The sequence below is a fragment of the Streptopelia decaocto genome (genome assembly GCF_964273445.1).
Source record: "Streptopelia decaocto genome assembly, chromosome: Z".
Taxonomy (NCBI): domain Eukaryota; kingdom Metazoa; phylum Chordata; class Aves; order Columbiformes; family Columbidae; genus Streptopelia; species Streptopelia decaocto.
Window position 1 is genome coordinate 44,477,784 of NC_138657.1, and position 12,484 is coordinate 44,490,267.

A 12,484-nucleotide genomic window follows, 5' to 3' on the forward strand; every position below is an offset into this window, starting at 1 on the left:
AAAAGAAAGCAAATATAATTAATTCAGAAGGCATTATTTTTTTTTCCTCTAAATATTAAGTTAATAAGTTAAAAGGAAATACCAAAAAAAGTGCCTAAGGAAAAACTCAATGTGATGAACATGTAGCATAATAAGATCCTGACAGGAAAAGCAATCGGTTGGCTAACCAAGAAATAGAAGGTTCTTTTAATGAGTATTTGTTAACATTTGTCATTTCCAATTTTACTAAGGTCCAGGTTCATTTCAAGTGCAAAAATAACCCACATTTTTTCTTCCTACAAGTACACTACCATGGTAATAGTTGACTTGTATTTGTGGTTATGAAAGTGATGGAATCAACACTGACTCACAAGCTCACCAAAAGAGGTAAAAAGGTCAATGACCACACAGTGTGGCTTGTGAGGTTTAGGTTGGGAACATATATGCTTCTATACTTGAAGCAGAGAGAGATGCTGCTACTACATTTTCAAATTATAATGATTTGTGCAAAACATAAGCTACAATTTCAGTGCTTTCAAATTCTGGTAGCATGGAAAATTTCTTTCACATTTCATCTTCATTCTAATATCCATACATGGCAGAACTACCAAGTTCCTGAACTTCCCGAGTACAGTCATCATGTATAACATAAATTAGATTTTAAAAAATTAAAAAAAACCCAAAACAACAAAACACTGATCTGGACCAAAAAAAAAAAAGTGTTAATACCATCAGATTATGGAAAAGTTTTAGGATCATTATATCTAGCTAATAACATTCAAACATTCTCAATACTTTTTTTCCAAGTATCTAAACTGGTTGACATCATGGAAGTTATTTCATTTATCAGTTACAAAATAAAAATATGTATAAAATGAACAGAAGAATCCAAATTACATATTTTTTAAAAAATCATATATGTTAATTTTTTTTCCTACATTATTCAATAATTCCCTTTATCTAGTTGTATTGCTTTCTCTTTGTACTAACAACCTTGTACCTATGTATTTTTGGACATACTTTACTACACTTCTGTATTGGGCACCTTGTAATTAGAAGTAATATGGTTTGGTATTGTATAGCTAAAATCTAGGAGGATTGGCACCAAGCCAAAGAGAACTGCAAATAAAGCAGTCTTGTTGTCTGAATGTTTTGGAAAAATACTTGACATTTCAAAAGCTAAAATGATCCCACTTGACTTATGAGGAACTAAAATATATAACTTAAAAGCTACTTTAGGACTAATTTTTTCTAGAAAACTCTTCAAATCTTTGAAGTTGACCAAACTTAAATTTTGATGTCAATTTATTAATTTTGAAAGCACAATGATTACTTGCCTTTCAGATTATTTATGAAGCGTATCCTGTCCCGTACATCAGTAACAGAACAGTATTTGGTCTCTTCTGTACTGTGGTGTTCAAAGAACTCACAGTTTATAAAGGCAACATGAACTTCTTTGTATAATTCATTACAGAAGTAAAAATAAAATGCTTTTGTGACAGCAAAGCTATACCCAGAATCACCACCATTAAAGGAATGCATAACAGAAGCACCATGCATTCCACTTCATTACCTAACACAGAATATGTTTTGGATGCATTGTCTGTTCTTAGACAAGTTGATAAAAATCCATGTTATTAGAATTTGTATTACTGTTTTTGCTGTTGACTCATAATTTATGTTTCAAACTAATACAAATTAAATAATGACACAGACCCTACTTCTTGAAATTTAAATACTGGCCACAGATGCCATGCTTAAACATAACGTATACATACATAATGAGGCCTCAGTAATACACCACAATGCAGAGATGCCATAGCTTTAGAATATAATTCTCCTTTCCATTCTTAAAAAAAATATAACTATTGAACTGGTTTTGGGTTTTATTTTTATTAAAAAATAAGGCTCTAGCCGAAAATTTATCATACTGCTGTGCTATCAGCCATCTGATTTTATTTCTATTCTAGTGAACTACATCAATATCAGCATTTTTTCAAGCATTTAAAGAAAAAAAAATGTTTCTAAGTATTCAGTCTCTTAATACGAATGATTAAAAGAATAGATTTCCTTTTTTTTTTTTTGGTAAATTTAGGCATTAAAAATAACAGCATTATCTGTACCCGCAAGAAGTACTCCATATATTTTTTTAAGGCAGGCAGAAAGTCACATTAGAGTCAAAATGAGCCTTCCCTTCAGTAATCTGAGTATTACTGAAACTCAACAAGCAGCCAAGAATAGTCACAAAACAGAATATAGAAAGGCAATTCAACCACCAAAAAATAATATTTTTAAAGACTTAGTCTGCATAATTATCCTCAAACAACTATTTTACTTGCTAAGAAGTTTACAATATTTAAACATGAAAATCTCTCCTATGGATGCCACCTGAAGAAAAAGCAATCACTTTTAATTAGGCAACACAGAAGTAACATACTAATTTTAAAATATATTTTTTATTATATATTTTATAGTGTGTGAAAAAGGGGATCATAAAATAAGCTCCTAGAATTCAGAAGAAATAAAATTGCAACTATAATCTAGCACAGCCACTTTAAAATACGGTACGAGTCTCTACTTGCATGATTACATAGATCAGCCAGAGTTTTGTATCACAGCTGATTAAATGCAAAAAGATTCAGCAAATTTCTGTTTTTCCTTTTTGAGTTCTGTTTTCTCCCACTTAAGAAAAATACAAATGCTGCTTTTAAATTTAGAATTATAAGAGGGACCCTTAAATAATCCCCAGTGAGACTAGTAGTAGGTTTTATAAGAATAATTTTAAATATAGCGAGTGTATAGATTTTTTGAAGTATATTGGTAATTGCTATTCAATAAATAAAGTGGTTTAGGGGCAAACTTTAATTTAATTCAAAAGTTCAACGAATTAAAAAATAAAACTGGACTATAGTAACTGTGTGTTAATTATTATTACTGGTGTTTGTCAGAAATAGATGCATCTTAAATACAAGTTCCACAGTTGTTTTTATCAAATAATTCTACCTCTGACTGCAAATCAAATGTTCTGTTGGGAATAGTATTCTCCATTGCAGTGTGAAATTAACAGATACAAAAGACAAGGCAAAAATGTAAAATGACAATACATTTCTTTGGTAGTTTGAGAGTGTTTATCAAAACACAAAGCCAAAATGCAATGACCCTAATGCTCATAACATGATCATAATTACACAGTAAAATGTAATAATTTATTTGCACTTTAAACCAGCTGCAAACAACAACCTTTTAGAAATAATAATTTCAAAAATATTTTTGCTGTGTGGTAGCTCACTGAAGAGGCAGCTAGCACACTTTTCAATATGGGGTTAATACGTGCACTGAAGGAATAAATCCTTATGTTATTTTTTAAAGGTCATACAAAACAGGAAATACAAATATCACACGAGAACAGAAGCTGGGTCCTGGGTCAAATAAAAGTTCAGTGTTATAATATAGATTCTGAACACAGTAAATAGAGGAAATGAATAAACAAGAACCTGAAAATGTGTTTCTGGCAACATAGGAAGATGTTGTGGCCATTTCAATTTCTGTTGTATCAGAAATATATTTTGTGCTTTGGTACTTAGAAATGAGGTGGGTTTTTCCTAAGATTACCAGAAGCATCTCTCTCTAGAGAAAACACAGCACAAAATAAAACTTTATATTATGATTGATAAACTACAACCAAGTTTGTCACCAAAGAATTGAAATAACAACTGAAATCACTAAACTTCCCACAGAAGGCATTAAATTAAGGGAACAGTATCTGTGGATCTCTGTACAAGGGAATGCAAACACAAAGTACAACGTATCTCCATTTTCCACATTTAAAACAACCACCTGGGAACAAACTGTGTACAAATCATAGGCTCTGCTCTGTTCATCTTGATGATTCAAAAGTGCATCTATATCCAGTTTCTGCTACTATACTACATTATTTTTGAGGGTACAGGTTAAATGAGACAATTCACCTTCTAGTATGACAAAAAATAGTTTGGAAATTTGTCTTATCTCATTGCACAAAGAGAAAATCCTTTATTGTGCACTATAGGACAAAGGATTTGCAACTATCTGCTTATGGAGAAATATCCTATTGGAGTAATTTATCTCACTGTATGGGTCTTGAAGATGCACGGTGGTAGGTCAAATCAACTTTCAAAGAAAACTGCATGGAATTTTCACGACAATAGGAATACTGCTGAAACTTATGCCTTTTTTTTTTTTTTAATAGTTATGAATTGTATATAGCGTTTACAGATTGTTCAAGCGCTCTTTTCTGCTTCAGGGATTACTTCTAATAAAGTTTAAATTTGACTTTTTCTTATTAACAATTTCTACTGGAAACTCCAGATGGGTGACTAAAGTTAGCCCTAAAGTGCACTCCTTGAACACTCTTAGGAGAACTAAAGATGATATCCTCTGATAGGGTTCTAATTTCAAAACACATGAATATACAGCTATCTTTCCTCACATTATTATCCTCTTGGTTTCACTGTCATCAGGATCCCTTAAGGAAACAAAGTTAGGTGTCACTACATGCAAGGCAGTATGTGAACAACTCCTCCAAACTAAAACAACAATATCAAAGGAATATAAAAAAATCAGAACAAACAAGCTGAAAAACATCCTTACAAAAGCTCTGTATAATTTTTCTCCTAGCTAGAGGGAAAGGTACAGAGGTTTTGGAACACATGAAGAGACTCCATATCTTCACTGCACACTCCAACATAATACGTAACATCATTTAAATGGAGGAAGGGATAGTAAGTTATGCTGTGTACTGCTGCTTTGTTAAACTACATAAAACTCTGTAACTCATCCCTATTGCTAGAATTAGCTTCCACTGATCCTTATGATTACCAGAGTTTCTATAGAAACATTTGCTTCAGAATTCTGAAAGAAATAATGTTTTAATATAAAAACAAATAAAACCACTTTCACTAGTTGCTAGAGATTTTGTCAAAGTAAGTATCATCAATGCATGCAGCAGGGTACAGATCGCTTCCCACCTACTTATTCTTCAGGTAATTAATTTTCATAGACTACTGGAGTTAAAGTTGCAGCCTATCTACAAACAAGGAACCTTAAAAGTAAGCAAAGAACCTCAAAATTTGGCAGTACACATCAAAAATCCTGCTGATTTACTTCAGTGAGTTCAGATTTTTGAATAATTAAGTTACAAAATAAAAAGCAGAGAGAAAATGCTTTTGTGGAAAGGACAATAAGTTTATAAGAAAGCAATAAATATATTGTTTTTCTTTCACATGTATACAGCAATAAATATATAAAGTAATTAGATAATATAATACCACTATTTTATATATCTACAAACGTCCATATATATGTAACATACATAACCACAAAAGAAGGTAACAGAGGCCCTGGTCCTTAGAAGATTACCTGTACACTTCCCTACAACCATAAACATAGTTCTCAGTGTGATCACTGTTTGCATGCATTGGGTCATTAAAAGAGCACAAAACAGAAACAAATATGCACAGGATAAGAAAACAATAGGGGAAAGACTGATTCTGAGAATATGGGCAACCCGGAACTCAAGACAGCAGCAATTCAAAATAGTTTTGAAAAAGAAATTGAAAGCTATATTTAATTGAATGTAGTAAATTAAGAAAGAGATTGCAAACCAGTAATGTGTGAGGATGAAATCTTCTTAACTCAAAAATGTATTCACTACCTGCTCCATTCCGTCTATCCACAAGTGCTGGATTTATCCTACAAAAAAAGTATTATTTCCCTTCTGACTAATACTGTACAAAAGACATGGTGTTTTAAAAATAGATTTTAAAAGTCTAAAATTAGGAAAAAATCGCTTCAGTGAGGTCAAGCGTTAGAGAGATTTGCTAATCCAAGTGAGAAGCAGAAATGAAACATTCTTTTGTGAGGAAAAGTACATAGTATGCTTATTCTTTATGATTTGCATGTCAAGTGCCAAACATTGTAGAGAAAACTTGAGCAACTCTCATGGGACTTATCTGTATTATTCAGTAGGCAGACCTGATACCTTCATAATTAAAATATTCTATTTCAAAATAGAAAGCATATGTAGCCTGAATTTTAGAACATTATTGTTTAACAGAATCTTGGAAAACTATTTTAACATTGTTAACTGTAACTCGCTTCTCAGGAAAGAATCCGTAATCCAGTTATGAAGAAAAAAAATGCAACTTACAGTTATGTTCCGTCTTGTGACAGTTGGACTTGACTCAGTATAAACACTACCTTATTCCTCCAGAAACCTACTTGTAAAAGCTATGTCCAACTATAACATTTTAAAATAAAAAAATATATAATTCAATTACAGTTTGCTGAAACTCTTTTTTTTGCTTCAGCAAACATTCTCACAGAAGAAAAGCTTTTAAAAAATCATGTACCCTCAGAGGCAGTAAACATATCAGTAAATGATGAAAAGAATAATTATGAAAAAGGAATAGCCATAATTCTAGAAAACAGAAGGGCTACATATCTAGAGAACTCTTTTCCAATATTAATTCTGAAAGATATCAGCAAAATATCACAGTTCACCTCAGGTCTTTACGTCAACCATTTCATCTGAAACAATTTGTGCAATTACTTTACAACTAGAAATAGAGACTTTTTAAGTTAGGTAAAAAAGAGAACTACTAGGTAATGGAAATTCTACGAGACAACTATGGAGACAACTGTCATCTTCACAGGTTACCTGGCAAGAATCGTTATGAGATAAACATACTCCTCAAACTGTGCTAACCACACTCCTATTAATGACAGTTTGGGAACTTTGTCTTTTTGGAAATTTCTTAAGCGATTTCTCTTGGTGTAGCTGTACAAAGTGCTGACTTTGAACAGCTCCAAACTTTTTCTCCCCTCCCACCCCTGACTTAGTGGAGGCCTACAATTTAAAGCTTGTCTTGACATGACTTTATGCACATACAGACAAAAAACACAGGTCTAAAGTGGAAGTAAAGAATTGGAGACTTTTCTCTTTCATTACTGGTGAGAATGTGATTTTTAAGTAATTCTTAGTAAATTTACACTTAACATTGTTGCAAGATCAGGCGCTTAAAACATCCAGTCCTTTTTCTCAAGCTAGTTTCATCGAATCTTTTCATCTTTGAACACAAAATCTCACTTTTGTGTTCCAGAGTGCAAAGGACTCTGCACCACCATAAACTTTATAGGTAATAATTTACTTAAAACAAATTCCCAGAACTAGGGATATCAATAAAACCCAGAACTAGAGCATAAAATTGAGAAGACAGTTACACAATTCTCTGTGTGCTCGCTGCCCTAGCTCACTGCTATAGATCTTCACATCAACCTAATTCTTTTGACACATCTCCCCATATCTGAGAAAGCCTAGGTTTCTTACTAGTTCTTAGTAAAAGCTTAAATACAAAACTGCTTATGTTCAAGTAAAGTTAAGGTTGTGACACAAACCAACAAAAGGCAGGAAATTCAAAGACAACACTGACAATCCATGCTTAATTAACCATTGTTTAACAAATGGGCAAAATGATATGAAGAACTAATGTCAGCTTTAACTTCACTCTCTCTGTGTGAGATAAACAGTTGTTTATCTCAAAGATTATACTAACTCAGTCTCTCTTGTCAGTATAGGTAAATTCTAGTGATAATTTAGCATTTAACAATGTGCTGGATGGAAAGAAACTTTTAAACTCATTTTAAGCATCCTAATATATTACCATATAACAAACATCACTAATTAAAAATGGAATTTTAGAAAATCATGCTAGACAAACATAAATGAAGATATTATTCTAGAATTTTTTTTAAGTAAACAAAAAATACCTCATTGCATACAAAAAATATAAAATTAATCATTTTGTACTATAAATGAAACAGAACATTTTTTTTCCTCACAAGTTAACAACTCCTAGTATGTAAACATACTTGAATTCGTCTTCGAATCCTCTTCTGTCTGTGTTTTTATATAATATAACAAAACTGGGCAGCACAATGTCAGAGAAGGTAACGCTGCCTATGGCTACATTATCAGGGTGTAGGGGTTTTTAATTAATCTCTTAGGCTTCAAAATAAACTTTAGTATTTTAGTGTGATTAAAAAAAAGGTTATTGCAGACAGCATATATTTCTGGTAGTTTTGCATACTGTCTTATTGCAGACATCGGAAAACAAAAGAATTAAGTTAATAAAATGACGAAGTTCACACTTCATAGTCTTCGCTAGAGTACATTAAATTATCTCACACATGTATACCTATAGCATTAATTACAGGCCAACAATAACAGTTTTTGCTGTAATTATTTTATTTATTTACTGCAATTATTATTATTATTATTATTATTATTATTATTATTACTTAATTAACATCTCAAATGATTACAAATTTTGTTGGACGTTAACAACATTATTTTTTTACAGTGAATTTCTGAGCAATTATGACGTTGCCCCAGACATCAAAACTCCACTAACTGCTGTACCATCAAAAATCGTTGTTGAACAGTTTCAAAGAAGGCTTTTAAAATCTGCAGCTGCACTCCATCAAGCTGCAAGAAATCTGGCTGCCAGCTCTGTGTATGCTTAAAATACTCAATGAAATTCTGTACAGTTACCATTTAAAACTGGTGCAAAGATTTTAATTTCCAAACCAAGGACAATTATGTTTCACCCTCCGGATTATCAAACAAAAAAGCACAGTATGCTGTATGGTCTTACCCAGTCACACCCTCACAGAGATTCAGACACTACTTACCTGCTTTTTGGTGGAGCCAGAACAATCTGAATGATCCCACAATAAATCTGGCATACATTTCTCAGCTGATTTCCTCTACTTGCCACAGATACAAAAGTGCAGAGGACAGGAGGGCTTGAAAAGCCTCTAAGGGAGATAATGGCTGCTCATTTCCCTTTATAGAGGAGAGGCAGCTGTTTTGATAAAGTTCAACAACAAATTGAGCTTGCAGCACTGTAAGGAGCTCGCTTTTAGGTGTTAGGTTATAACAGCACCACAAACAAATGTGGGAAAGTCTTACACTGAAGTATGAGGAAATAAATTAAAAAGGAAGAAAGGAAAAGAAGGAAGCTTTGCTTCACTCTGCAACACTCTTGTTAACCTAATTAATATTCACTTGCTATCACATTTTTAATCTAAGGCATAATTTTTACTTCCTTACAAAGCATAATCTATGCTTATAAATTCTACTTTACTCCAGGTTATTTTGCATTTTCAGCTCAGATATCACAATCAGATGAATATATTTGCCAGCCTGGTATATTGAGATATGCTAAAGATTACGATGATAATCAATTAGTCTTAATAATGTATCAAAAATCAGTCAGTATCACAGCTGTTTTGCTGGATGTCTTACTGATCCTTATTAGCATAAATAGACACATTTTTAAGTGAACAGTAAAACCTAGTACCAACACTATCAACTGAAAATGTTCTCAAAGTCCCAGTAACTGACTGCAATCATGTTGAATGACTGTGGAATCCAGTACATTCATGACAGGTGAGTCTTAGTCCGCAGAAATCAACGGGAGCTCAGGTTCGACGGAATTAATTCATTCTATGGAACACACTTCCCACTTTTTATCTAGCCACAGACAATTCCTTTCCCCTTTCTCCATTCTCTCGTAAGCAAGACTTTCCCTGTCATCAGGTCTTTTTGCTTCAGTTTCTGTGCATGTTTTCCTACTTTTGGGAGAAATCCTGTTTTCCTCTCAAGTACCGCAGTCAATGAAAGGTAAAATCAGCTTGAGAAACTAGTGATCCTCAAGATGTGGATTCCATTACTGCCATGATAATTCTTTCTACGTGGGTTATTGAAATCAGAAGGGACAAAAGCACAGCTAGTAGATCTATAACACACAAATGGACAGTTTCACTTCCAACTGAGGTCCTGCACCTCTGACCCTATAGCAGTGACAAGAAGCATCTTCATTGTAATTTTGTGTTCCACAGACAATTCCCCTCCTTCAAGTTCCAGCAGACAGGTTGCATTTCCCAAATTCACAAATACATCTTGGCCAAGCAGTGTCAAGGCAAGAAAATCTATGTTTTCAGCTGCGGCAGGATCTGTTCTGCACACGGAAGTACAAACATGCGCAAACTAGAGAAAAGAGTGTTGAAGGTCCAAGGTGTCTCTCCTCTGCCATGGCCCAAAGCTCCTACAAGTGCTACAGCTGTATTGTGAGCTCATGTTAAAATACTGTGGACATGAGGCAAGCTGAACTCTGCAAATCAACATACCCTTGAATGTACCCATGCAAACCCCAGTGAAGTGCAAAATCTGCAGAGGAAAATAAAAGAATGAGTTTGTGACCACTGGAAAGGTAATTTATCACTTTGACATAGTAATCCTTCAAAAAGGCTACAGAGTAAAAAAGTTAAAATAAAAACCAGAGTGAATGAGAAACAAAATAATCAGAAAACCTCAGATGCACATCTTAAAGATATTTATAAATCATACTAAAATTTAGGCATGTAAGTTTGAGGTAGATGTTTGAGAATTTGGCCTCATTGCAGAAATAAATGCCTTTGCAAACATACTCAAGTGCTAAGAAGTTTTCCTATACGAAATACAAATTCCATCCCTTTATGTGGCCCATCAGACAGAAAGACTAACTCCTAATGTGCTTCTCTATCAGAACAGCATTTTTAAGGGATCATCAAATTCATTCAAATGTTATGGCCTATAATAGGCAATCAGTCCACACTTATAATTACTTAGTTATGCTTCTACAACATCTAAAAATGCATGTGTATTTTTGGCTTTTCTCCCAAATGCTCTCCTGGTCTCCAGGACATTTCAAAGGGAGCTCTACGCAGTCTGCCCAGTAACTGTCAGTTCTATAACGAACGCTTTGCAGCACATACATACACTGGCTTTCATACATCTAACAACCGATATTTTTAAGTATGTCAAACAGTTTTCGTACATTTCCAACTTTTTTGCATAAAGGTTCTGAAAATTTTTATCTATACATTTCTATACATATAAGAGTCCCTGTACAAAGCTGGTAGAGCTCAATCTTCGCAGAAAAATAGACACAGGTATACTACATACCATAGTCAGTGATCTTACAGGATACTAAATACAGCTCTTTCAGATTCCGGCCTTCTTTGGCAATCACCTCCACACATCTGGAAGACATGTACAGTAAAATCACAGTTAAAAGACAATAGATCATTTTTAAATAGCAAGCACACAATCCATAAGTGTAATGTACCCTTTCTCGAATTCTTCCTTTCATGAATTGTTCCACACAATTCACTGAAAATGCATATGGCTCCACATATACACTGGAGAAAAATATTATTTTACATTGAATGTTTTTAGATCAATATTCCCATAAGTCTTTGAATATGTGAGTTGCTTGAAATATACACAGACAAGTCCTTTGGAAAATAATACAAATGTGAAATTCCATTTCAGTATTACAAAGTTACTGTGTAACTTTGGAAAGTTTCTATTGCAAGACTTGAGCTTTGAGAATTTTCTTCTAGGGAAGAACTATAAATGCACTGTAATGAGGACAAAATATATGAAAATATAATTTTAAATTCATCTTTATATTTCTTCAATGGTTATTGCAGGAGTCAACATTTCATCAGGTCATGAAATGCTACATGCCATTGGTGTTCCGGTATGTTGCTGGAGAAGTTTGTATAGGAGAAGAGAGCTCATTTGTTTCCTTTGTCACAACTATGATGAATTTGCAATGAAACACAAGTTCTTTTCTGTTAATCTCCTTGTTTGATTTCTTGCAAGCAGGAAAAGTAATACGAAAACTGTCTTGTCAAATAGGACATTACTGTATATTGCAGCCAAGTCTATATTAATGTTATATTTACAACTGCATTGTTTATAGTGTATCACTCAAAAATATAGTTCATAAAATATATTTTCGGTCCCATTAATGTAAAATGCACCACTGTTCATTAGATCAGCTAACATGAATTTTGTGCTACTCTCTATATTGAGACATTTTTAAAAGAGGATAAATTCTAAGATTCATCTGATCCAACATATTCTTCTTTAATTTTCAGATCAGTTACCCAGTCATCTACTATGCCTCTTAAATCAACCCTCCTACAGTATACAAAATTACTTGTCAATTTTGGAAAAAATACGTATTGTTAAATTTGTCATAACTTTTGGAAAATTCAGCTACACCCTCAGGGACGTTTTTCATCCCCTTATCACAAACAATAGATTACCTCCCAATCTGATTTAACTGCTCATGCTGACAAATTTAGATTTTAAAAGCAATCACCTAATCCTTATAGCTTACAATAACTCAACTATAGCCCTTCATATCTGTTTCTCCCCTCTCTGCTGCCTTCTTCTAAAATCTAGAACAAGAATTCACTACTGCTAATGAACTAGCATGCCTCTGACATAGTACCTTAATCATAATTCCTTTACTGCTACTATAAATTTTAAACCCCTGAAAACTGAAGCCTAATATTTAGAATATTTTTTAAATGCTTGTCATTAAGAAAAGGTTGCCTTAATTTATGA

General features: G+C 33.2%; 1 protein-coding gene across 1 annotated transcript in view; it reads right to left on the minus strand.

The window, feature by feature from the left end:
- The window catches only part of FBXL17 (F-box and leucine rich repeat protein 17), a 298,475-nt gene that overhangs the window by 92,833 nt on the left and 193,158 nt on the right, over window positions 1–12,484 (minus strand). The window contains exon 7 of the mRNA XM_082075890.1: window positions 11,027–11,103. Coding sequence (XP_081932016.1) covers window positions 11,027–11,103 — 77 coding nt within the window. The remainder of the gene's footprint in view (window positions 1–11,026; window positions 11,104–12,484) is intronic.